The sequence below is a fragment of the Molothrus ater genome, chromosome Z, assembly GCF_012460135.2.
Source record: "Molothrus ater isolate BHLD 08-10-18 breed brown headed cowbird chromosome Z, BPBGC_Mater_1.1, whole genome shotgun sequence".
NCBI classification, from domain to species: domain Eukaryota; kingdom Metazoa; phylum Chordata; class Aves; order Passeriformes; family Icteridae; genus Molothrus; species Molothrus ater.
In genome coordinates, this window is record NC_050511.2 from 7,766,391 (window position 1) to 7,794,048 (window position 27,658).

Here is a 27,658-nt window from a genome sequence, read left to right on the forward strand (position 1 = left end):
TAAGCAAACAGCACAAGCCCAGAGTCCCATCCCTGCCATAGCCCACTTTAAAATGATTCAGAGAAAACATCTGAAAAAGAAGTTGTGAATTCCCTAAACAAAGCCCTGGGCTCGCTGCCAACAGCTGGAAAGGCCAGGAGGTCTCGAAGCAACACACTTAACTTCCTATCTGAAATGCTCCTAACCAAGAAACAACTGCCTAGTTATCAGGCTGCCTAAATATCCACTTGCCTTTCCAGGCTTGATCTGCAAAATCAAGCAAAATCTGCTGTCATGAAGTCTGTTTTCTTTGCTCTGCATCTGATTCATCCATGCTTTGCTGCTGGAATGTGTGTTCTGCCTCCACCAGAAGAGGGGATGGGACAGTTGCATTTGCTCCAGCTTATTTTCCTCTCTTCCCTTATCAGGAGCCTTCACAATCATTCCACATGTCAGAAACAATCCAACATCCCTGCTCTGAGCATATGTCCAGTTGGGTTTTGAGTATGAAATATGGAGACTCCACCTGGGAGTCTGTGGGTAACGTGTGCCAATGTTTAATCCCCTCATGGTAAAGAAAAAGCATTTTAAGCAGAACTTTCTGCATGTCAATTTACCCCTCTCACCCATCATTTAGACTCAATCCATCTTCTTTACTGCCTCACCAGGTATTAAAACACATTGGCAATAATCCCCTGAGCCTTCTCTTCTCCAGGCTGAACAAGTCTGGCTCTTGCACCCTCTCCCCCTCATCACAGAGGCTACAATTCCTTTATTGTCTTTGTTGCCCTTCACTGGACCTGCTCCAGTATCCATGTCTCCTTTTTATTGGGAAAACCAGCACTGAACACAGTGTGCCAAATATGCCTCACTGGGGCTGAGCAGCAGGGAATAACCTGGTCATTCTTGTAACAACTGTTCTTTTGCTAACCCCTACAACAGCAGCACCTCATATAAACTCCCTACCAAACCAGGAAACTGCCTTTCCATTGCACACTTCAGCCATATTTTTCAGACCTTTCCATTTTCATGTGAGCAGACCTACAATTCCTACAATGAACAAGAAACAGGAACATTTTCAAAAACTTTATCCCATCTTTATATTTTCTTCAAAATAAAAAGGTATTTGTATTCTTGAAAACAGTATCAGGTCCCATTGCTTTTCCGAACCATACATATAAAGATAAATAGAGTAAAACATACAGTTCTGGGATTTAGAAAGCTAAAAGGCTCTTCTAGGACTGATTTATAGAAAGGAACAGACCCAGAGGTAACAAACTGCTTGAGGACAGGCCGCTCTGACACCTCTCAGTGGTTTCAGATAGTCCATTTCTCTGTACGAGCTTCCACACTTTTGACCAAGCCTTCTCCCAAAATCTCGAAGTCCTCGAGAATCGCCTCCACATTGGGAATGCAGACCAGCTCGTTGTTCAGAATTGTCACCTTCCTTCCCCTCATGCTGGAGACCTGCAGGACACAGAAAATATTGCACAAATGGGAGCACCTGCTCAGAGTTGCACTGCAACCTCTGCCAGCCCCAAGAAAGAGAATTAAGTTCCTCTCCTGCCTTGTCACATACAAACCCTGCTACACCACTGCACCCAGTTCCACAAGCTTCACTTCTCAACACTATCAGTGCTCATTTTTAGAGCTAAAAAAGTGCAAAAGTTACCCTTCTAGGCCCTTTTAGGGTTTACCCTGGAGCCACAGTCCAAAGACTGTGAGGAAGTCACGAGGCAAAGCAATGGCCAGGGGCATGGTGGAATGACAAGTGTGCAGATGCATGGCAGAGCCTGGGTAAGCAGGGCACAAGGAGTATGCAAAAGGGATCACAGCACAAGGTTGAGTAAGAACTGCTTCTGTTCTTTGGTGGGTGTCAGGACCTCAAGTGGGAAGATATCCTTGGCTCCAACAGTGGCAAAAACGAAATCCTTTTGTTTAATCCAGCCAGACTCAGCTCCGATGCAAGCATCTCCTCCTCTGTTTCACCACTGTGAATAACTGGGTTTCACAACAGCAGCCAGGCAGAATGGCCAATGCCCTCTGGCCGTGAAGAGAGGGGAGATAAATCACCAGAGACTGACAGAAGAGCCTGGGCTGCCAGCTCCGAGCCATGAGTAACCGGTTTCTTTGCGTCTTTCCTTCATAGAAAGCAGCATGAATCACTCCAGCATGCCTCACACCTGGCTTAACCACCCTCTAGGGTTTGCCAACCCACACAGTGCAGCTGGAAAACAGCTCCATGCATCAACGAGGACATGGGCACTCTGGACCTAGGCTTCTTGTGGGTTGGGTATTTCTGGTAAGATCCCGAAGCCACAAGAATGTGATAGTCTATTTCCCTTCTCAGTTTTCCTGATGACTTGAAGGCACTGTGGCCACATCTCTGTCTTGGTTTCTCCCCTTCTAAGAAGCAACAGAACCATGACCTCCATTTCTCAGAGGGCTTTGAGGTTGATGACAGTCGGACAAAGCAATTACCATACAGAAAAATAAAAAGAGCCCTTCAAGCTTTCAGGGTACAAAGGTAACACAAAGCTTAAAACAGAGGCAAAAACTCACCTTAAAAGGCTGAGGCTGGAAGCTCAAAGGTTTCCACAGAACTGCAATCACTTCCCCTCCATGCTTGTCATAGAAGAACAAGGCAAGATCATCAAAGGCGTTCTGGAGAGAAAACAAACACAGGTTAAGGACAGTGACCCTTCAGTGACAACCCACTGAGTGTCCCTCACTGTGGTCCTCCATCAGCTGACCTGGCACTGCCAAGATGTAGTTTCCCAGTGTCCAAGCAACTATATCCAAGATTACACAATGCATGAAACAGAAAGAGGCAGGCCCTACCCAGCAGGCAGTCCTGCCACAGTACATTTCATGGCACCAAAGACAAACACAAAACCAGAGGCCAGCATCTCAAGCTCTGCAACCTGTGCAACCAAGGTATCAAAGCTCCTTCTTCCACCAAGATAAACCCCATGTGAGCTGTCATGACTTTATCCAAAAAGGAAACATTAGAGCAGAGGTTTTAAGTAACACAAAGTTCTGTGGGGTGGAAAGAGATGGAAAGCTCAAAGGAGGCACTGCAGCAATCTGTCCTCCTTCCCCCTTGTGCTTCAGCAGTGGTGCCAGTGAGCATCTCCTTTGGTGGTGCTGGGCAGCAGAGATCAAAGAGAGATGTTACACAAAGGGATGACTAAAGCTCGGTCTGGCTTGCCCCAAGCCCACACCAGCTGGATTCCCAGGGCTGCAAGGAGGCAGATGAGCATCACAGCAGAAGGAAACAATGCTGTGTGCAAGCAGCTTCTCAAACCTTAAAGTCTGGCCCTACAGCTCATCACCCAACATGCTGATACCAAGAGATGTGTACCCTGAAAGAAGCTGACCAAGCAGCTGCTCCCTGATACATGTTTGTCTTGGTGGAGATCAACATCAGGCAACAAGATGTATTTACCAGGCTGAGCAACAGTCCCCAGCATCAGTACAGGAGAAGCTTCTGCACAGGGCTTCACCAGACTTGGAACAAACTATTGCCCAGAATACAGAACCTCTGCTCCCTCTTCAGCCTTCTTCTCCATCACCTTAGTTTCCCAGCTTCTACCAAGAGAGGTCTCTGCTGGCATCATCGTATCATGAGGTTTTCATGAGGATGTGCATGAAAAAAATCATAATCAAAGACAAGCTTGGATGGGCTCTTGTATGGACCTACCAGAATTGCAGTAGGAAAAAAAAGGTAGAGTGGGTTGGTGTTACCAGTCATCCTAAAAGGCAAGGTGGCATTTTTAGAATACAGACCTGACAAGCAAGGAGAGGTGGTGTTGTCTACAATCTTCAGAGACAGATTTGGGTTTGGAGTGTTGTTGCCCTCACAGAGGGCAACAAAAATCAGGTCATCAAGATGGAAAGATCCCAAGAACTGCCAACTCATCCCACTCCATGGGCTTTCACAGGGGCAAGCCTGGTCAAGGCATTATTTCACCAAACTGGCTAGAAAAACCACTGTCTAAAAATACATTGAGAAAGATGTAAACCACCCTGGCATTTCTGTACTGAGAGCAACAGGTTATGCTCAGAGCCCAGTCAACAGGGAAGACTCCTCTTTTTTTAGCCAAAGAGGGAGGGAGGGAAAGCTCAAGGAATGGCAATAAAGCTCAGGGCACGCTGACCGCCAAGGTGCAGCTTTCTGAAGCAAAGGGGAGCAGACATGTGAGAACCTGAAAAAGCCCAGCTACTCTGCAGGATGAGATCTCAGTGCCACGCAATGCTCCTTGTGAGAACAGTATCTTGCTGGATAGAAGCCAGCAGCATTTGCAGTAAAAAAACCCTCCCAGCTCAGCTAATTTCCCAATAAAACCACTGTTTGGCCTGATACCCAGCAGGTTTGGTTTTTTTTTTTTCCCCAAACAGCAGGGAGCAGAGGGCAGATGTTAAAAGGATGGCATTCAATTCAAAATCTCAGCATTGTTCTGCTCCTACTGTCACCCATGTGATAGTGTTTCAAACTGGCCCATGAGCTGTGGAGCTCTTGAGAAATGGCAGCATTAAAAGGGTCAGGTGTGTTAGTCACTGCACTCCTGTTTGTTCAGAGGCTTGGGGAGTAAAAGCAAACAGTTCACCCTCCTTTCCACATCCCACGTTCTCTGCCCAGTGTCACTGGACTTGTCTGAGCCTGTGAACACCTTCTTCCAGGAAAAGTTTCAGAGAAATTGGAGAAAAGGCAGGGACTACATTTGTTCACTTCTCCAGGTGCTGCATCTTTGATTGCAAGTCAGCTTTCAAGGCCCACAGAAATCCCTGCCATCAACAAATCCTAGGGCTGGTTCCCATCTCACAGGGACATGGGGGACCTACAAGCTCAGGGCTTCACTTTGGAGAGGCCTCATTGTCCAGGGAGAAGGTGTATATGGCACCTGGAAGAAGATTAGAACAACCTCTGTAAGAAACCATCAGGGTTATAGGAATGAAAAGGGTGGAGAAATGTAGTGAGTAAAACAATGCCTGGATCTAAAATAGGATCACCAGATTAAGCAGCTCCATTTGAAGTGTGGATTTTGCAATGAGCTAAGTGAAATTTACTTAAGTATCTACTAGTTGTTAGGTGTCTACATTGTTAAAGTATCTACTTGCTGCTAGTTAAGTATCTACTGTTTAAGTATCTACATTGTTTTTTAGGGATAGGGTTTTTTCCATCTGACCCTTTATCCAAGCTTTTTTTTCACTGCTTCTACCAAGAGATTAGGCTCATTGCATCACAGATGCTGGAAGAGACTTTTAGGGAGGGTCTCTGCACACAAAAGTGTGTCCTACAGTAGTATTCCCTGGTTCAACAGCAGCTCAGAAGGCAAATGCATCAACACTTGCTCAGTGTTCAGAGCATTTTAAGTGCTCTTAGCAAGGAACCCACCAGTGTAAAACCTCATTAAAGCTACTTACTTCCAACAAACTACTTATTGGTGGTTAACATTTCGAGGTTTCTGTAACCATATTGTGACCTGCCCTGATACTCCCAGGTATGTGACACAGAGAGAGCCTCCCCCACAACCCAAGAGAGCAAGGAGCACTGTCCAAGTAACCCCAGGCTGGGGCTACCTCTGTGACTTTCTTTTAAAAGACAAAGGAAACCCTTGGGTTTGAGATTCAGCTCATAAAAGGCTTCAAATTGAATTCAAACTAAGCAAACTTTTCCACCTGAGAGGCTACACACCCCTCCTTGTCCTGGGGCTTGGGGGCAGCAGTAAAGAAATGTGGAAAGGAAAGAAATGTGGAAAGGAAAGAAGCCACTCGTTTATCCTCCTGGCTGCATCAGAGCAGATATCAATCCACCAAATCATTCAGACAAAAGTCTGTCACTTTCTACACAACAAACCCTGCACAGGCTCTGGGAGGGCATTACCAACACAGAAGAAATGCAGCCACAAGTCCCCTGTCAGCTCAGCCCAGGAGCACATGGGGCTGATGCCCCACTGAGCAAAGGGGCGCACACACACTTGTACCCACCCTCAGCCCAGGGCACTGTGCTAAGGGTCTGTGGCAGCTCTGCAGCCCTGAAAGCAGGTGATGGATTTCCTGACACTTCTGTTCTTCCAAAGGTGCAGATCCAGACAGGAAGTTTCCTGCCCAACATGAGAGCCCACAGAGCTTTCTCAGCTTTTCCCTGTTTACCTGGTGTCACCATAGGAGGAGTCAACCCTGTCAGTCAAAACAAGAAGGGAGCAGACTGACCTGGAAAGATTTTACCAATTACAGCTACATCACACGATCACAGCTTACATGTTTTATGAGATAGAGAATTTTTATTCTCATTAATTCCTTTCTAACATGTAGTAGCAAGAGACACATTTTTATATCATGGGAGGAAGAAAGGAATGGGCTCAAAGTCTTCCTGATAGGTCTCGCCTTAAGGTGCAAGAAATGCAAAACATTACTTTAGAGGGACGTTTATTGTAAAGCAGGAAACATTTTCCTGCTCTTCCACACGGAAAAGATCTCAAAAAATGGACAGCTTCTCTGCCATAAGCTCTTCCTACAGCCCAAGAAAGCTAAATCTCAGTGAATGAATCTCAGCACATCCCATCAGTGACCTGGTGAGACCAAAGATCCAGTAAGAAATGTGAGATCTATTAAGAGCCATAACTGACAGGCAGATGGACATGGCACAGGCAGCTTCACCCAATTTACCCCACAGTGAGTGAACAGCTCAGGGAAGAGACCAGAGCCTTTGGCTTTTGTGAGCTCCAGAATGCAAGCAGACAGGCATGGCAAGCAAATCCACAAGCCCTGTGTCCTCTGGAATGGTCTCAAGGCCAGAGTACAGCCAAGTAACCCTTGAGCAAAAGCTGCACAGACTGAGCCATCTCACACCACATCCCCAGCAAACACAGGGGTGTCCTGTAGCCACACAGCCACCAGAACATAGATCAGCAGCCATGATGGAGACTCAATGGGAGCCTCATTCAAGACACTTAAATTTAATTTAGCCTTGCTGGAGAATCCCCACCAGGAGCCAACCCAGGGTTTGCTCAACCAGGCGCTCTGAATTGTAGGTGGCAAGGAGGCTGCTGATGGGCTGAATCTCCAGGGAAGCCCTCTCTGTGTGATGTCTGGCACCTGCTTTCCCTCAAAAGTGTCTGTCTGCAAAGCCTTCTCATGTGGACAGGATCACAGAACAGGTCTTCTCTATCAGATCTGTTCTGGAATTGAAGAATTTGCTGCCTTAATCCCACAGCCAGCCTTTCATCTCTACCCAGAGCCTCCCAGGCACCAGAGCAACTCAGGCCAGTTCCTGCAGCACATCTCCTTGAAGCAGGAAAAAAATCAAGTAGTCAGGATTCAGCACCTCCTCTCCTTTCATTTTCTACTCTGATTAAGCTCCCTGGAAAAGGCACAAAGCAATCTTTCAGGTCCAGAGCACTACTGCCTTGCTAAACACTTCGACTTTAGAAGAACATGGGCAAACAGGCTGGACAGAAGAGTGGATCTCCTGGCTACCAGTCGGAACTAGGGGAAGAAGCCACTCCCTGGCCCCCTCAATTCAATCAAAACAGCAAGGCATTTAAATCCTGTTTTCGTGTGGAAATCTCAGTAAAGGGCAGATGTTTCTTTTTTGCCCACAGAAGAACACAAAATCCCACAGCATCTGTGAGGCAGATGTCTCCCTTTGTTGCTACAAACCCACCAAACAGCTGCACTGTCAGCCATGGCTACAGCCCCATTGCTCAATTCTGTGGTTTGTGCTGTTAAGAGAGAGCAAATTACTCTGAATCAAAGCCAGTCAGTTCTGCATCCAAACTGCCTTCTCATCCAAGTTCTCTCACAAGGATTCACTACTGTCACCACACTTCTTTCTGGCACCAACTTCTTGCAGGGTTTGGATCACCCCCAGGGCTTCCAGCCCACAGGACAGGGAAGAGCTGAACACTGCTTAGAGCAGCAAGAGCCAGGGAAGGAGAAATAAAAAGGTGCTGCAGAGTCTACCAAGCAAAGCCAAAGTCAATGAAAAAGTCCTGCCTTGAAGCAACAACATCAATACACTGAGACATGAAGTCAGATGATTTCTAATGGATGGAGTAGCCTCTACTGAGCAGCTTGCAGTGGTCCTGCAGTGCAAAATCAGCTTTTGAGGCCTTCCAACTTAACTGGATATGGATGAGTTCTCTGAGACCATGTGCAGCATCACCTCTGTGACTTTTCCAGGAAAATAAACACCTGTTTGCCTAGAAAAGCAGATATTTACCAGCTCCTTCAGGACTGCCCACTACTGATCTGGATGCTATGAATGACAAGCAAACTGTTACTGCAAGATATCTCCAATATGATAGCCACAAGAAAACAAACAATATCTAAGAGCCTTAAAGACAAAGGAAAGACTCCCAGACAGAGATGCTGAGGCAGATTTCAGGCTCTCTGCCCCACAGCTCACTCTTCAGAGAAAGCTGCAACCAGTTCCTGATCTGTTCCCTCCTAGGAACCCTCATGTCAAAGAACAAGGGACACCAAGAGAATCAACACTGATTCCAACAAGCAATGTGACCTTTGCTCATATGCATCTTTCTTCACTGGGATGTTAGCATATTGGATTTAGGAGCAGCTGTAGTTTGCAACCTGAGCAAACCCAACTCCCAGTCTATTATAACCTGTATTAATAAAAATGGACAGTAAAAAGCAGTAAAAATTCTGCAATTCTCCAGTCAATAGTGACATCCAAATTCAGCAATTTGTATGTCACTACTGACTGGACCACAGAAATCATAACTGCCTGAAGATAATGAAAGCTGCTTTCCAAGAAAATCTTTTCTCTACCTTTCACTTCCAGAGCCACTTACTGACATCAACTTGTCTAGATGCATAAAAGTAAACCCTGTAAGCCCCAAAGAGTCTCCTGACTGACTGCCTCAATCTACAGCCAGACCTGCTCCAAGCTTTGCCAAAGAGACAGCTCTCCCAGTCAGCTCATCCAGCATCCTCCAGCTTTTCTTCAAGCAAGCATTCTTCTTTCTTTCAGGCTTCCATAAGAGTTGCTTAGCCCTTCAGAGATACAGAGTCTCTGTCCCCATGCATCTGCAGCACCTTCATAGCTGCTGAAAAGCTCAGTTCAGCTATAGAACCCACCTCCAGCACTAGGTAGAGAAGGATTTCAGACTTTAAAACCTCCATTTCCTACCCACATCTGCACCTCTTTGGCTGAGGTTTCATGGCAGCAAGTCAAACATTCATCATTGAAAAGCAAGGGGCTGGTCCTGATGTGACTCCTCAGACATCAGAAAGGAAAATGGAAGAGCAAACAGTTCCAAATCTGCTTCCTCCTCCCTTTTAAAACCCTTCTAAAGGATGCTTCTCCTCTTCCTTCTTGCCCAAGAAATCCCCCAGTGCTCTCTAGAACATGTCTGCAGGACCTCCAGGTCCACCTTCCTTCTCAAAGGGAGGAGAGCACTGGGCACCTCCTCTCCCAAGTGTCCTTCCAGCTAAGGAAGCAGTGCTTTTTGAAGGGAAATTGTGTGACAATTTGTTGGTCTTCCTCAGTTTCATGAAGCCTTTCACACATCCCTGTCTCTCACCACCCAAGACTGTCCCAGGCTGCTGTGGGTGACAGGAGGACTAAGCTTACACCTTGGAAGACCTGGCAGTTCTGCTGAAGCCACAGCAGATTCCCATGGGCACAGGTTATCATGCACTGGGGCTGGCATGCAACCTGGGAGGCAACAGGGCTGTGCCCAGGATGAGGAAATCTTCAAAGAAACCCTTTCAAGTTTTCTTTGCCCAACTCCTAAGGTATCTAGTTAAGGTGAAAGAAGAGCTTGAACTGAGAGGGCCCAGAATCTTCCAGCCTAAACTGGAGTATCAATTCAGGCACCATTTTTTCAAGGGTGGCCAAACATTGGTGGGGGAAGTAGGAAATCCCCATCCCTGGAGACAGACAGCATCCAGCAGGACTGGGCTCTGTGCAGCCTGCTCCAACATGAAAGCTGGCTCTCTCCTGAGTGGGGAACAGGACCCGAGACCCCCACAGGCCCCTTCCTGCCACAGCCAGCCTACATTCCCATGCTTACAGTTCTGACACCTGCTCACAGCACTGCTATCAGTAAGGGATGATGGCACTTCAAAGTCAAGGCAGGCTTTGAGAAGAGGGCATCACAACCCCACCTCTCTGCACATCTGACACTAACATTTAACCCAGCTACTACCACATCTGAAGCTGGGAAGTGCCAGGTGCTGCACAACTGCAAAGCACAGGCTGACTACATCCAGAGAAGAACATTGCTGTCATCCAGGACCCTGCATATCTCCCCAGCTTGCCGAAGCTTATGGTGCAAAAGAACATGTCAATGACTTTGGGTACTGATGTTCTCCATATTCCCACATTACCAACTTCCTCTGTTGTTATGCATGCAGCCAAACACAGAGAAACCACTCTGTGACCAATACTGATCTCCTCTGGCTCATACAACCACTGGCCTAACAGGAGAAACCTTACTGGGACCATGTCATACCTGTACTTCCCCCCAGAAATTGTATGTGGCTACTGCCCATCATGCACACCAACTGGTGGAAGAAGCCATGAAAAGTGAGTTAACTACCTAGAGACAAATGGCTTAAAGACACCTTTGTGAATGCAATCTTCTTCCGCAAAAGCTCCTGGTGGTTTCTGTCTGAGCTCATCCTCACATCACAGCAGCACTCCCATTTCCATGCAGGAGGTGGTGTATTCACAGGACTTCTGCTGGAGAAGCAATGCCCATCCCATGCAAATACCTAAAGATGTCACCAGCCATGTCCTGCACCAGGCACCCCATCTGCCTCCCCAACAGGCCGTGCTTACCCTCAGCTCCTGGAGGTACAACTGCACAGGGTCATAATCCACCACAGGAAAGAGGATATTCGTGGCAGAGCTGTTCTTCACCACGCCACGGGAAACGGATTTCACCGGCCGGTCCACGCTCTCCAGGAGCCGAGGAATCTGGTTGGGATTCAGGTGGATCAGGACATCATAGAAGTCCAAAGGAGGGCGGAAGACCATCTGCAGGGAGAAACAGTGACAGTCAATATAGGACACAAGGAGGCAGGAGAGGTAAGAGAAGTTTCCCAATTCCTTGTTAGCATTTTGTCCTCTTCTCCTTAGGAAGCAGTAAACCAAAGACAAAATTTTTGTGAAATTAATGCTACAAGTTTGCCACAGACCCCAGGAAACCTACCTGAGTAAGTGCTAGTGGGGTGGGAAACTGAGAGAGGGACAAAGAGGTGAGCTGAGTGAGAGATAGATAACTGCACTGCACGTGGTAAAGTCTCAGGATGAGGAGGGGAAGCAAGAAGCCAACAGGAGCTGAACAACACGGAGGGGACAAAGGAGCTGTTTAATAATGGGATGGATGGCCCCATCTGTCCACCAGGACTTGCCCCAGAGGGCAACAGCATCTTCCATCAAACAGACAGAGGGTGAGAGCAAAACCCTATTAATGGACAGGAGCAATCCAGATACGTAAATATTTGGACAGGCAGGATCTAGCTGTGGATACAGCTGTATTAAAATGGAAAAAAACTTAAAACTATGTGTACATTTTCAAATGGAACAAATGATGCAGAGACATGAACAGAGGCATGGGACACTGCTCATCTTGGCACTGGAAGAAAACCCACTGCCTGGAACTGGTTTACAGCCAGGCCAGGGAGAACACACATGAAGAACATCAGTGACCAGCACTGAGTCAGTCCCAGCTCTGCTCCACACAGACCTCCTGTCCCACCCAGTGATGAAGTCCATGGCTTCCTGTGCGTGCCCTGGGAGCAAACCCATGTGTGTATCTTCATGACAGCAGGCATGTCCCCATGGGACTCAAATGCAAAGACAAAAAAAACAGCTTGCAGCACTCTCTTAGATACAGAAGGCAACTATAGAGAAGCCAACTCTAAACTAAAGTGGAAAGGCTTCTCCCTCCTCCCTGCCCCAAGCTCTGGCCTGGAAACAGCATCCCATATTTATTCCTAAGGAACATCATAGGCTCCCCTAGGGAGGACACTGGCATAATTCCATGCCAATGAGAAACATTCCCACTGCAATGGAAGGGAGGAAGGAGGAGTCCCAAGGAGGCTGAGTCAAGGTGTTGGGAGGCTGCTCTGGCCAGGTGACAGTTTTTTTTAGAAGATAACCATCCTCAGCTCACAATGTGCCTCTTGAATTTCACTCTTGGGCCAGCACTGTGACTGCAACACACTGCACATGCCTCATTCCTTCACAGCCCTGTAACACACACTGCTACTGCCTCAAGTACATCCTCACCTCATAGCATTTCCAGTGCACAATAAAGCAGAACAGAAAGCAGTATCAACAAGTCCTTTTTATATTGCTTAGGCAGAAAAAAAATCCCACTGTATGTGCTGCTTTCTGGTTTTGGTTTTCATTTGGGGTTTTCTGTCCCTAATGTGAATCTGCCATATCTAACCACTGCTTGGCTTTTTAGTCCTTTGAGATTCAATCTCCTGGTTCACTACCTAGTACACCAACAAACTACCCTTCAAAACACATGTATCTCCCTTCAAAGGCCAAATAAATATACATCTCTCAAGTCCATTGCAGTAATGGATGTTTTCGTTTACTTAAAGAATGAAATCACTGAGAAAATGAAGAGGGTTAAACTCCATAGGGCTTTACTTCTCCACTCAAACCAAAAGAACATCCTCCTAAAGTGCCTGTCCTGCTAAAACCTCCAACACCCAACTTGGTTAGAGTTGAGCACACAAGCCAGATTTCCACAACTATTCCAGAAGAGTCTCCCAGAGGAACCATTTGATCGTGTCATGGACACACAACTGGTTTGGCACAGGAATATTGTGGGTTTGCTCATGTCCCAAGAGAACTAGAGAATACAGAATAAACTTGTCCTAGTCACCCCAAGCTGCAGTGCAGAGCTGGGTCCCTCAGAAGCAGGGTGGCATAGAGGGACACCAGCCTCCCTCCTCCCATCCTTGCAGCTTGACATCCCAGGGCAACCCCATGGCCACAGCCTGAAACCTCCTAACACATCCCAGCAACCACCACCAAAGCCCAGTCTGCTCGGCCAGAGCCTGAAAACCCTTGTCCCCACGGGGTTACCTTCACATCCTGGTCACTGAGCGGGTCCATGAGCTGCTCCTCCAGGGCACGGAGAGACTCCGAGGCGAGCAGGACAAGGCGCTGCAGGATCTGGGGAAGGAAGGAAGTCAGAGGGTAAAACTTGGCAGTCTTGGATGTAACAGGGACATCCCTCCCTCACGGGGCTCTAAGAGCTGGCTCCAGCACTAGGAGCAGAGAACTGCCCCAAGCCAGCAGCACCAGAGGCAAGGGGACAAAGGGCCCAGCTCACCTGTGCCGAGGGGCACTCCCGGGTCCACATGGAGCTCCACTGGTCCTTGGGGGTGGCCAGGAACATGACGGGAAGGCGAGAGCGAGCTGCTACAAACTTGTTCTTGATCTCTGTGCAGTCAGAATCTGGAGAGGGCAGGCAGACAGGTGAGATACTCTGCTCCATCCACAGCCCTCTGATCTCCTCACGCACATCACAGCAAGGAAAAGGAAGCACAACAGGATTTATCTTCTCCCATCCTCTGATCCCACAGTCCATGCGAAACCAGAGCTCCTTCACCTCAGGCTTGTGCCTCACTCCCATCAGATGGACCTTCACTCTAAATCCACTCAGGTGAGCTCAGGCATGGTAGGTACAGAGACTGACACAAGCTGGAAATTCACATTATAAGCTAGTGACAGTTTGTATTATCCAAAGAGTGTTCTACCTTTTGTCTTTTATTTCCCCTCAAGTGGGGAAAAGCTCTTTAGTTCATTAAAATAAGTTGGAGGGCACTTTGGACAATACTAGTTTTCAAAACCCAATTCTCTCAAACACCTTTACTTTTTTTTATAAATCAGCTTTAAAACTGGGTATAACTCTCCTCCATCCCATGACTTTGCAGAGCAAATACAATCCCATGGTCTCCTGTGGCTCCAGCCTGTATCCAAACGACAATCAACAGACAAAACACTAGAGGGCAGGAACAGACTGCTTCAAAGACAACTCCACATCCAACACCACCCACGCTTGTCACAGATTTCAACAAGACCAGAAGCAGCAGAGTATCATCATTGAGACCCATCTCTTCAGAGGCAGGCAGGGAAGAAAAGGAAACCACACATGGCACAACCAAACCCATCCTGCAGGCAAGTGAAACATGACAAGGCAAGAGCAAGGGAGTGGAAAATCTCCTTTTCATAGTGCAAGCTATGATGTGTCCAAGAGATGTGGAGCCAGGCACTGACCAAGGAGGGCTCAAGAATCTCATGCTGCAGCTCTCCTACCCACTGCCTGCTCACCTGTGAGGCCAGTGTTTAGGTTGACTATCAGAGGGTTGTTTTTCCAGTCAAAGGTTGCCAGCAAGTTGAGGAAGCGCAGGAACCCCACCTGTGGAGAGCTGCAGGCAGGACAAAACAGCTCAACATCAGCATTTGCTCCCCTGGCAGAGCAAGTAGGGCTGCACTTGGGGTGGCTTAGTGAAGGCCCAACCCATATGCAGCCCAACAAGGGATATCTGTGATGGGAAAGGGAAGTTCAGAACAAATTTGAGACACTTCCCCTTCTCCAAATCTCCAGGCAAAGTCTTTTCACCCTTTTCCCTCATTCCTCAGGAAAAAGAAACCAGCAAAACATAAATCATAGTGTCCCCCCCAACCCCCTCCCAGCTGCCCAGTCTCCTGATGCTCTTTCCACCCAGACTCCTGGGTCTGAAACAAGGAGGAGGTAGAGAGAGAGGGCTGCTCCCATCTCTGGTGCAGGTCTGATCACCAGCCAAGTTCCCAGAGTGCCTCTTTCCCTGCAAAATGACACATGCACAGGCCAGATAGCTGGGAAGATGGGGATTCTGTTATTTTAGGAGACAGGAAAGCATTCTAGGCATCAGACTGCTGTTCCTGCTACTTTGGGAAAGGAAACTGCACCCCAAGTGCAGGGCAGAGTAACCTTTTGACTCCACACAGAAGAAAAACATTTCCTTTAACTTCATTTCACTTCCTCTGGGCCCCATAACATCTGTCTGCCAGGGGCCAGCATTACCAACACATTACTCCATTCAGATTTCAGGGCCCAACCCCTTGTCCTTCCCTTGGAAGCCTTCTCCAGGAGGAAGGCTGGAGCTGCCATCACCACCCTGACACCCTTCCCAGGGAACCCAGAAGCCCCAGCATGCTGGTAGCCACAACCCTGCTTCTCCTGGCCATCACCCCCAGAACAAGGGGCCTCACCAGTCCTCCAGAAGGCACAAGACACTCTGCAGTTGTGCCACCAGCACCTAGAGGCCACAAGGACACTCGCTCCCAGCCTTACCTGCTCTCCCCCTTTCTCTGCAGTGCACAGCAGAGGGAAAACCACAGCCCTCAGTGCTAAGCACCTCCATCTCCTCTGGCAACTCCCAACAAGACTTGGGACAGTATTTTGGCAGCACAGAGGCCCCATGCTCCCTGCTGTGAACCCTCCCAACACCTCCCACCTGAGCAGCATCCCACCCTTCCTCCATGCCATGTAATGAAAGGCACTAAACCCCCATCAGGCCAGCCTGGGCTCCTCATCCTCACCTGGGTGGTGTGAAGGGGGCTGGGTGGAGGAAGAGAAATGCCACAAGCAGGTCCACACACTCCTCAGAAATGCTGTTGCTCAGGAGCTGGGCGCAGATCCAGCGCTTGGCCAGCCGGGAAGTGCTGCCAAACACAGGGTGCTGCTGCTGGAGCCTGTGAGGAGGGACACATGCCACTGCTCAGCCCACACACCCCAGGACCCACATTGGCATTTGATGAGAAAGAAGAGAGGGGCAAAAATCTGTGAGGAACACTTACACAGCATCACAAGCACAGAGACTTTCAGCAGATGCTGAGATATTGGGAGAAGAAGGGAAAATGCTGCCTCATGCTTCCCTCTAAACATGCTGCATTTTAGTATTTGTCTCCTCACACCAGTGACTACAGGGTAAGAAGTGGTGCCACCCACACCCACATCCCTCCCTTAATCCTTCCAAAGAGCCTCTCATGAGGCTGGCTGAAGGGCCACTTCCCAAAGCAAGCTCCTCTACCCAGGAGGCATCCAAGGGCACCTCCATGCTGGTTTCCAGGCATGTCCCACATTCTGACCTCTCAGGCACTTTCTGCCTCACTTACCCATGCAGTGAGCTGGTTAGATAGGGCAGATGCAATGTTTCCAGCTCCAGCTGCCGAGATTCCTCTGTGTCCTGGTACTTCAGCATTCCTTCTGGAGTGACCACTTCCTTCAAGATCAGGGGCTCCCGGTGGTAGGCTACTTGGAGACGGAACACGTAGCCATCCTGAGATGGGACACAAGGCAAAGTCAGGCTGGGTGGTGACATAAGCAGCATGATTAGTGTTATGCTGCCCCTCAGGAATACAACAGCAGCAGCCTGACATCAATGCAGTCTCACCACACTCCTTCCTACGCCCACCATCCAAATATTTTTTTTTTGTCCAGTGGGATCACTGCCACAGCCCCCCACCTCGGTAAGGTCAGGCCTGGGGAAGGTTCTGGGAACCCCCTTACCTTGTACACATCAGTGTGGGTGACTGCAGGTCTGCACACCAGCTGGTGCTGCTGCCGGAGGAGCTCAGCCAGCTGGAGGTGAAAAGCGGCCTTGATGCGCTTGATGGCTCCTTTGTCCTGTGGCCACTGGCCACTGCCTTCCATGTGGCAGATGACTGGGGGCAAAGGGAGAGCAGGAGGTCAGTGAATCCCACCCAGAAACAAGGTGTTGGATAGGGGTGTCTGGATCTACAGGTTACAGCACAAGGGCAGGAGGAGACAGGGTTCTGCTCCTGCCTGTAGCACACCAACACAGCAATAACAGAGCCAGGATTGATGCTTGCCTCCACTTCCCTCCAACAGATCATCTCCCACTCACATCCCACCCCACTTACTCTTCAAAGGTGTTATGTAGGCTGGGCAGGGCTTCTCCTCCGAAGGAAGCAGAAAGTGCTTGCTTTTGTTATGGAAGGAATAAATTGGCTTCATAGGAATGGGAGGAAAGACCTGAAAGAGAACAGCCACCCAGCAACTGAGAACAGGGAGCAGAAACCTCTTGGCAATGTGTATCCCCTCACCCAAACCTCCCACACTAGCAAAGCCCTCCAGTACAGAGGGTTTGGGCAGCTTGTGCACAGCCAGCCCAAACAATGGAACAGCAAAGAAGAGGCACCATATTGCCCCAAGGGCTCTCGGGAGCCACCAAAGCAGAGAGTGGCTCATTCTCTCGGTCCTGCCTCACCCCAGCTCCCTGCAGCCCCCCAGGTGTGGCCATGGCCAAGGACACTCACGTCTGTGTAGCGGAGGGCTGGATGCACACCCTGCACAGCCGTCACCGTCAGCGGCAGCTCCTTCAGGCTCCACAGCTTGCGGCTCAGGTCATCGTAGGAGCAGACAACACTCACCATGGCCTCCTCGCCCGTTCCTCCTGCCTGCAGACACACAGGGAGCCTCTCCATGCACCTCTCCTGCTCCTGCACTCACCTCACCTCCCTCATGGGCTGGCATCACAACCAAGCTCCAAGGAGCCAGCACTGCCACCCCCAGGGAGCAGCTTCTGGCAAGAGTGCTCAGCAAAATGGGGAGGTAAGAAAGAGAGCAAAGACAAGGGCAAGTTGCTATCTGCAACTCTCCAGCAGCCACAGGTATCCCAGAGGTAAATAGAATTATTTATTTTGCAAGACACTAAGGCAGCACCAAGAGCTGTACTGCCAGCAATCACTATAGTAAAGGAGAAGCCAAGAATGATCAGGGAATAAAGGGATCATACACTGGGAATGCAAGAGCAGTGCTACTGTCTCCCAAGCAGTTACCATGGTGCCAACAGAGGCAGCAATTAATAGAAAACTCCACTGACTACATCCTTAGCCAAGGCAGAGCTCTGGCACATGGCAAAAGCAAAGACAGAAAACATTCAGAGCATCACAGGAACCCTGTGGAGGGTAGCAGAGAAGCGCCAGAAGGAGAACTGGTGCTGCCCTTACTGCTTCCACCTCTCCAAATAACAGAGCAGCCTGATCTGTCAGGGAGGCCACATTGGTGACACCAAACCACCCAGCTCAGAGGCAGCTGAGTCACACAAGGAGCCAACCTGCCTGGACGATTCTGACCTGGGCTCTCTGGCGGAGCAGCAGCACCCTCTGTGGGTGTGCCATGAACCACCAACCCCATCCTGCTTGTGGCTGCACCTTTCCTCTGCCTTCATCCTGCACATCCCCACACTGCTGGCTCCCCAAGCTGCCTGCACACAAACACCTGGAGGAGCAGGTACGACTGCACCCACCACCCAAGACTCAACAGCAACTTTCTCCTTTGTTCCTCAAGGACGGACAACAATGCAACCCCTAGGCACCCCTCAGGCTCCAGGAAAATGCATCCCCTATCAGACTGGGGAGTATCAGCCCTGCTAACCCCAGATCAGCCTGAAGGGACACAGCACACAGACCTTCCTGCCTCACCACACAACAGGCTGTGAAAACCAGCATCCCATCCCAAATGTGACACCCAGCTCTGTCCAGACCACAATCGGTTCTGGCACAGGTGATCCTTTCCATCAAACGTACACCCCTTCTTCAATCTGAAAAACTGGAAAGGAAACAATTTCTTCCTCCATCCAACAACCCAGTAAAGAGCTGGTTGTATTGATGCCTTTTTGGGACTACCTAAAAGCAGAGTCCAGACAAAATTAAGGGAATAAAAAGGGCCTTCAGGTACATTTTCAGGCAGACAAAGCCCCCTTCAGGGGCTACACCCAAAAATAGTATGGATTTTCATACTTTCTTAAGTTTGGTTCATTTGCACATTAGGGGTTAATCTTCCAATAACAGCTTCAGGTAATGAAGACATTCACTCCAAGTCTGCTCCCTCTCCAACTCACTTTTGTTTACGTTTCTCAGGGCCTGAGACAGTAAGGTATGCTTGATTTCCAGGCCTAGAGAGGAATTGCTTTGTCTAACCAAAATGTGAAGACAGTAGCTAACACTCTATATGAGGTTTAGAGTTATACACTAAAGAACTGCAGGATTATAAATATGTGAAAAATATTAACACTAAAATCCTAAAGCATCAGTACAAAAAGACCAACAAAGTGTGCCAAAGTGCTCATGGCTCATCTCCAGACTTTAATTTCACAAGCTGAAAAGCAGAAGTTGTAAGGAGGGACATTTCCCAGCCTCTGAGATGCATCTTTTCTGTCTGAAAGTTCAGGTTTTTTGTTTTGGCTGCACATTCAAATGGAGCACAATCTAGCACTTTGCAATATGCCAGGAAAGATCCTTTTCCTGGGTTTGCCAGCTGGACCTAAGGGATGGCAGAACAGAATTGCCTGGCCCATGTCCTAAAGGATGCAGTACCTCAGAGGTGCAGCCAGAAGAGCACTTGGGACAGTAATATATGCTCAGGCATGAGGACAGAAGGGCAACAGCAGAGAGAACAGGACAGTGGGGTGCTTGCAGGAGAGAATGAGGTCTGGGGGATGCTAAAGCAAGAGGATTTCAGCAGTTATGCATTGGCTGCCATGAAAGACTTGGCAGATCCTTACCCTTATTACATTCTCTTGGGAACCACCCAGCTGCTTCAGAGCCACTCAAATGACCTCCCTACAGCCTTCCCTCACTGCTTTTCCTGAAGAGAGCCCCAGCCCCAGGGGGAAGCAATCATACCTCTTTCCCAGTCCTGATCACAGATTCCAGCAGGGCTCCTGTGTAGCAGATGGAGGACTCAGGAATGTCCGCATGGCTACATAAGAGAAGACAACAGAGCATCACAGCTATGACATGCCAGCCTATTGATCCTATTGACACTGCATGGGTCAGCCCAAGGATGAGCAATCCCTCTCTAAGGAAGATCCTGGTGAAAAGACAAATCTCTGTGCATTCCTCCCTGCCCAAGTAATCCACCCAAAGTGATCAGCAATTGTGAAGCTTCACAGGATGCAAAGCCAAAGACACCAATGTGCAGCCTTCTGTCACAAGACCCATCCTCAAGTCAGGACAAAGAGGCACAGGCAAACCCTCCTTTCTGTGCAAGAGGGCATCACTTTTGGCAGATGGTATAAACTGCTGCAGAGGCATTCCAATGCCATAGGGAAAACACAATCTTGTGAACCACTACAAGGTCTCAGAGGATTTCACAAAAATGTCCTGCAAGGTACCAGACAGCTTCTCTTCCAGCTCTGAGGAGTGTCCCAGCATGCCATCCACATGGTAAGGGCAGGACCAAGCTGTCTCCTTGCCCTTTGCATTACATCCAGCAGAGGCTACAGCACCAGGTGCTTGCCCTTCCCCCTGCTCTTGGGAAGCAGCTCACAAAATCAGGACAACTAAAATGATCTCACAAATCTGAAACAACCCACAACACCCCACAAAGCATAAAGCTGATAATGGGGTCACCAGGGACAGGACACATGGCAGCAGTGACACATGGAGCAACCCACAGCTGCTGCTCAGTGCAACTTACAGCTTCAGCAGGTGCCTGATGATCTGCTCAGGAATGAGGCGCTTCTGGCAGGCAGTGCTGGCCTCCCACACCACAGCCTCACAGATGCTGCCATCCTGGAACCGACGCAGCTCTGACTTCTCTCCCCAGAATGTCCGGAACTCCAAGGCCTGTGGGGGGACATTGACCATGCCAGCACAGGGCCACAGGTCATTTCTGGGCCAGACAAAACCTTCCCAAGATTACCAGCCAGCCTCCCAGCTGTGTTCAACCACAGCACAGCAACAGCTTTGCTCTTACTCAGCACAAGCAGGGTTCCCCTCACCTCGGGGTGATCAGCCTGAGGACCTTTCTCCAGTGTGCTGGCAGCAAACTCTGGGACAAACAGGAGGCCAAACGTCAGGGGCCCCACATCCTTGTGTTTTGGGGGCTCAGCATCAATTGGCCACTGCGGGAAAATGAGGAACATGAGGCACAAGGAGAGATGAGGTTTCTGGAGCAGCAGCTTCTGGGATATTGGAGTGTTAGACGAACCTCCTGCTATGCTCTCCCAGGGACCCAGACAAGCACAGAGAGGGAAAGTCTCATCTAATAGGTCTTCCCAATTACAAGAAAAGCTGTCTTCACCCTTCCTCATTACTGGACCAGGACTTGTGCCCAAACCAAGCAACACAGCTGCATCCCACAGCCCAGTGCAGGGCCTCAGGTTCCATATTCCCAACAAGGGAGACAAGCCTGTCTCCTTCCACAGTGAGCAGGGATGCCCTCCCTGTGCTCTGTAGTGCCACAAGAGACAGTTGAAACCCCACAAGATGCAGTGTCATTGCCAAGCTGCCTTACCTCGGGGATCTGGGGCAGGGAGTGAGCCACAAGCTGTGCTCTCTGGGACAGACCACGTGCCAGCAGTGAGACAACGAAGGGCAGGGCTGCAGCCACGTAGTTCCCACCCCGATCCATCAGCTCATTCAGCAGCTGCATCTTCTTGCAGGTACCCTGCAGCTTGGAGACATGCTTCAGGCTACAGAAAAGAAGAGAAGCTGGTCACCTACCTCTGGCACCAAATCCTTTCTGAGAGAGGGCTATGTTAGAGGATGGACAAAATGGAACTGAGGGTCCTAGCCCACGATGGGTGCTACAAGAATGCCCTCTAGCATCTCAGGAGATGCTGGTCATTGTTTCCAAGGCTTAAACATTGCTCCCCTCCTCTGGGAGGCTATCCAGACAGTAAAAGTGGAACAGCCCAGTGCAAGGAGGCACCAGTGTCTATCTCAGAGCTTAGCAGAGCCACCTCCCACCAGGTAAGTTCAAATCTAACCCAGACCAAAGCAGCAGCAGCTCACTTGTCTTTGAGCAGGCTGCCTCAGCACCACCCCACCAGCACAGTGAGACTCACTGGAAGATGTGGTCAAAGGTCCTGAGCATGGGCTTCGGGGTCATGAGCAGCGCCTGAAAGCCATCCACCATCCGGTCATCCAAAATCTCCATAGAGCGCTTGGCTTCGAGCTGGACCTGAGTAAGGAGGGAAGGCAGTGCAGGAGCAAGAATGCAAAGGGAGAAGGAAAGAAAATCCCTCCAGCAGTGGTAACTTGTGCTCCCCCATCAACGAGGGCCAGCCCAGTTCCATGGTCAGCAGCACACCTTGATTCCAGTCTCTGTCCTTAGCATGAAGCCAAGTAATAAACTGCTCTCACTGCTGGCCAGTCCATCCCTTCTTGATATCCCTGACATCAAGGTGATTTATTTTTTTTCTCTCCGACAGAACAGTCATATCTGCTAAACAGCTGCTTGGCTTCACCCAAAGGTGCACACAAAGAGAGAAAACAACTTTCCCACACCATTCAAGCAAGACTGGTAAGGTAGTACTGCATCTAAGTCCCCGAATTCACTTCCAAGCTTCAAAGCTGGAGATGTTAAAAGCTAAGAAAGCCACAATGAATGCTCTCTCTTGGTCCTACATCCTCCTCAAGGACATCTAACCATCCTCTGTCTGAGCTCACTCCTAAGACAATACCTCAAGAAGCCACCACAACCTGCTCAGTACCTGGTGGTATTTGCTGGCAGTCATATCAGCACAGAGATTGACCAGTCCAGAGGGATCCACAAAGACCACTTCAAATGCCTGGTGGAAATCATCCAGGACAGGCTGGAAAAGCAAACACAGTCCTTAGTGCTACAGTGCACCCCAAAACTGTTGCCATCTGCCATCCCTGCAACAGGCACATCCCAGCCCTAGGAGCAGTGGCAATACTCAAGCACAAGACCCCTTAGAGGGCTGCTTACCAGGGAGGGATCAGCATCCTTGGCTAGACTGATCCCTGTCACACTCAAGTCAGTGGTGGCTGTGGACAGACAGGAAGGAACAAGTCACACCAGCATCCACGTTTCTCACCCTGGTGACAGTGGCATGGTTACATGCCAATACCACCAAGGTCTAAGAATGTCAACAGAGCTACAATACAATGCTGGCCTCCACCCTATGATGGAAATCACCCACTGCAAGCTGCACCACCCAGCCCAGCTCTGTTGACTCATCCCCTCCTGTCCATCCCACCCACAGGGGCTCAGCACAAAAGAAAAGCCACAAAGGCCTCTCTGCCTCTTCCTCCACTGTGCTGAGGCTTTGTGCAGAGACAGCAACCTTTCCTTGTCCAGAGAGGCCCCTGGAAACTCACCCAGGAATTGCAGAGTGCTCCTCAACACTTGGTAGCCACTCATCATTTTGACAATCTTGCGTTTCATCAGCAGGTAGGCAACAAGCATGGAGACCAAGAAGCCACTGAAGCACCCCAAGCCCTGTGAAAACAGAAGCACCACAACCCCATGGCAGCACACAAGTTAGGACAGGGCCTCCATGAAAACCTAACACAGCTCAAAGCAAAGCCACAAGCCACCCCCCCATCCACCAGACCAAAGCACCAGGACCAAAGCACCACCCTTCTGCCACAGGAAGGAGAGCAGGCCAAAGGCAGGTTAACTAGGTGAGCAAGACCCACCTTGGCACAGGACATACCTTACTGAGCTGCCGCTGGTTCAGCCAAACTTTGAGGAGGGCCAGGCCATCTTTCATGCCTGGGAAGTCCGTGGCTGCATTAGACAAGAAATGCAGGTGGGAGAGCATCACTGTGTCACAGAGGATGGAGTTGTTGTAGTGTGGAGTCGGGGGCTCAGTGGTTCCTGTGTGGAGAGATGACAGCATGCTGGACCCAAACACCACCAACCACCTGCCCACAGAGAACGGCTGCAGTGAACCCACCCACAGGCAATGGGGGCAGATTCTGCCTGAAACAAACAGCCTGATGTTCCCCCAGCCCCAGGCTGTACCTTCTTTGGGGGTGCTCTGCTCCATGAACCAGGCAGTCCGGACGTTGTTCTTGCTGGGGTAGAAGCGGCTGGGTTTGAAGAGATCCGAGTCAGGACAAGCATGGAGTCGGACAGTGACAATCTTCTCATCCTTGCCTGTAAGCACCCAAGGGGAGATATACAGGAGGAAGAGGTGTCAGAGATTAAACTGGGAAAACATGGAGCATCCCCAGCCTGGGCAAAGGCAAAATCTCCTTCCCAGCAAAAGTTCCACAGCAGTGGAAATCATGTCAGAGCAGAGAGTGACCACGTCCCTGAGCCAGTGATGACCTTGAGGTCATACAGCTCATGTCCCAGCCCCAATCTCCTCCCCACTGCTCAGCCTGGCAGCTTCACCTGCCCTGGCCTTGCCATCCCACATCTACCCCAGACCCCAACCCACTATCTCATGAGGGCTATGGGAACAAGCAGCACTTAGCAGCCCGTGCATCTCATGTCATCTCATCAGGGAAGAGAGACTGCACACAGGTTCCTGGGGAAGGCAGGAGGACAGTGGGGAACAGGGCTGGGGAGAGTAGGAAGGAAGGGCAATGGTGGATGTAGGTGTGTTTTGTAGGGTTTACTTTTTTACTTACACTGGCAGGACATGCCAGCCAGTGAGGCCAAGGCTGGAGAGCCCAGCCAAGCAGAGGGGAGGATTGGGAAGGGGAGAGACCCTGAGGACTAGACTCTGGGTGAAGAGAGAAAACAGTTGAGAAGCACCCAAAATTTATCACCAATTGTGATGGCAGCCTCCAGACTGATCTCCCGAAAGGGGCACCAAATGGTATCATACCACCACCAGCACCCTCCACCCAACACCAGTACCCAGTCACACCCCACACCAGAGCAAGGCTCAAGTGCCACCTTGGGGCCTCAGGAGCAGGATGGGCTTCAGATGGTTGCTGTTCATGTAGGCAAACTTCACACTGCCAAAGAGCTTCTCCTTGGACAAATGCTGGGCAATGTGGGACAGGTACAGGGCTCTCTTCCGGTGGTAACGTTGATTCAGGTTATCTTTGTCCTGAAAGATTTCCTGGGAAAAGAGGGACAGGACAATGCCACCTCACCTGCCTGCCAAGTTCAGTTCAGCCCAAGGCACTCCTGTACCCAGAGCTCCCCCTGGCCCCACAGGCAGCCCTATCTCAGCTCCAAGGAGCTCCAAGCTGGTCAGGAGCTTGATACTGGCTCACTGAGCTCCAGGACTGCAGGAGACAAGAGCAGTCATGCAGCCAAACAGGGTGTGCTTGGTCTCAAGCTTTTCTTACAATAGTCTGGGCAGCAAGGGGAGGTTACTAGGCTCCAAACATCTCCCTCCCTTTAACACAGTCTTGGGAGCTGCAGTAGAAGTGCAATATGGTATAAAAACAAACAGCATGCATCTCCCTGGCAATGTTCCATCCAGGCAGAGAAAAAGATCCTCATGAGGAACTTAGATCAAACAGCTGCTCTGATAGAGCAAGAGGCCAGCACACACTCCCCAGCTCCTTGTGGAAGTCACCCTGCATATTCAGATGCTGCCACCTCACTGAGGAATGGAGTGGGCAGGGCAGGAGTCATGGAGGACAGGAGAGGACAGGGTTCTGGCAGGCCCCAAGCCATTTAGGAGGTGCCATGGCCAGACTCACCCGTGGCATGGTCACTGCAATGTCCACGTTGATCTCTGGCCTGACACAGGTGCCCAGCAGGTAACTGCCCACCACCTTCAGCTCGGCTGGGGGCACGAAGCGGAACCTTCCCTTGACGCTGAATGGCACCTGCAGGAACGGGACCTTCACACCCTCAGAGAGCCAGGCCTGGTCAGTGAGCTGGGAACAGACATGACACACAAAACACTCTGAGCATCAACAGCAGCAGGCGTGCAGGGACCAAGACCCCACTCCCCACACAGCTGCACACAGAACCTAAAGACAGTGTCCCCCCTTTTTCCTCGAAGAAAAAGAAAATTATTATTTTTTCAGCCCCTAAGGGAGACAGTCTATGAGCGGCTCTGCTTGCAGAGCAACAGCAGAGCCTGCTTCTGCTCCATCCAGGACAGGGGTTTTGGCACCTCTTCCATAACCCTGGAACATACTTCAGTTTCTGGGGTCTCTGGGATGGCACTCAAAAGGCTGTTAATTTCATGGAGGAAGGCATCGATCTTCTTCTTCTTTTTCTCCTTCAATGTCACCTCCTTCAAAAGCTCTTCAATCTGTAGGGGGAAAGAGGACCATCAAAGGCTGGAAATGCTTTTACCTTATCCTCCAGCACCAACCATGAGCCTGCTACAGAGGACAGCTGGTGAGCTGAAGGACACACAGAACTCTCCTTAAGGCTGGAGGACACACAGAACTCTCCTTAAACCCTGCCTGGAGCTGGCAGTTTGATCAGTTCCTGCCATTTTTTTGAGTGCTGGATTACAATCATCTCCAGCCCACCCAAGGTCCAGGCAAAAAAACCCTGATGTAATTCACACAAGCACGGGTCTCAGGAAGGCTATTTATATGACAGAGAATCAGCTGCAGGAAACAACTACACAGGTTCCCACCACAAACCAGGCCCTAGAGATCCTGCCACTGACAGCAGCAAGTAGCTAGGAGATCCAAGCTGTTCCTCACAAAAATCACCAATGTTAGAACCACCTGAAGGAGGGGATACCATACAGAGGGACCTGAGCCCATGAGTTTCAACTTGACACCATGTGCAAGATGTTGAATCCAGCTTGGGGGATGAGCAGACCCAGAGCAGCCCTGCCCAGAAGGGCTTAGGGGTGCTGGGGGTGAGAGGCTGCACATGGCCCAGCCATGGCACTCACAGCCCAGAGAGCCAAACGTGTCCTGGGCTGCACCCAGAGCCCCGTGGGCAGCAGGGCAGGGAGGGGATTCTGCCCCTCTGCTCTGCTCTGCTGAGACCCACCTGGAGCACTGCATCCAGCCCTGGGCTGCCAGCACAGGAGGGACAGGGACCTGGTGGAGTGAGCCCAGAGGAGGCCACCAAGATGGTAAGAGCAATGGAGCACCTCTCCTATGAAGAAGGGCTGAAAGCATTGGGATTGTTCAGCCTGGAGAAAAGAAGTCTCTGAGGAGACTTACTGTGGCCTTACAGTACTTAAAAGGGTCACAAAAAAGCCAGAGAGGGACTTTTTAAGAGAGCATATAGTAATAGGAAAAGGGGCATGGCTTTGAACTGAAAGAGAGGAGGTTTAGATTTAAAAATGGGACGAAATTCTTCCCTGTGAGTGTGTTTGCACAAGTTGCTCAGAGAAGCTGTGGATGCTGCATTTCTCAAAGTGTTCAAGGCCAGCCTGTATGGGGCTCGGAGCAACCCAGTGGTCCTGTGAAAAGTGACCCTGGGGAGGTTGAAACTAGATGATCTTTAAAGGCCCTTTCAACCCAAACTGCTCTATGATTCTATGATCCGGTTACCAGCTGATCTTCCCCTAACACAGCCCCAGGTCATCTCCGGCTCCGGGCTCCCCCCGTGGGGCAGTGCGCGGCCCCCCCGGCTGACCTGCAGGCGGAGCAGGCTGGAGTGGAACAGATCCTCCGTCTCCTTCAGCTGGTTCAGCTCCTCGCTGGTCGGCGGCCTGTAGAGCTCGGCGCGGCTCAGCTTGGCCGGCTGCGGGGCTGCGGCTGCCGGGGCAGCCCTCTTCCCCCGCCGCACCGTGCCCCCGGCGGGGGGCTCCGGGCCCTGCTCCGCCTCCTCCGCCGCCTCCGGAGAGCCCTGTGGGTAGAACACAACACAGCATGGCTCAGCATGGCATGGCATGGCATGGCATGGCATGGCATGGCATAGCATAGCATAGCATAGCATAGCATAGCATAGCTCGGCTCGGCTCGGCCCAGACCAGCCCCGCAACCCCCCGGCCCGGACCCGCCGCCTCTCACCGCCAT

At 50.2% G+C, this 27,658-nt stretch overlaps 1 protein-coding gene across 1 annotated transcript; it reads right to left on the bottom strand.

Annotated features, from left to right (window-relative positions):
- Positions 1-1,054: 1,054 nt before the first annotated feature.
- NOL6 (nucleolar protein 6) lies at positions 1,055-27,658 on the bottom strand. The gene is made up of 26 exons (XM_036403721.2): positions 27,653-27,658; positions 27,276-27,488; positions 25,861-25,977; positions 25,415-25,594; positions 24,654-24,822; positions 23,769-23,903; positions 23,458-23,621; positions 23,120-23,240; positions 22,728-22,786; positions 22,489-22,590; positions 21,841-21,956; positions 21,288-21,465; positions 20,773-20,895; positions 20,469-20,617; positions 19,673-19,748; positions 17,303-17,443; positions 16,907-17,018; positions 16,533-16,687; positions 16,139-16,302; positions 15,563-15,715; positions 14,309-14,406; positions 13,308-13,432; positions 13,058-13,147; positions 10,790-10,987; positions 2,542-2,643; positions 1,055-1,446 (listed from the first exon to the last, which is right to left on the bottom strand). Exons 1-26 carry the CDS (start codon positions 27,656-27,658, stop codon positions 1,297-1,299), a joined length of 3,396 nt encoding a protein of 1,131 aa, XP_036259614.1. The 3' UTR covers positions 1,055-1,296.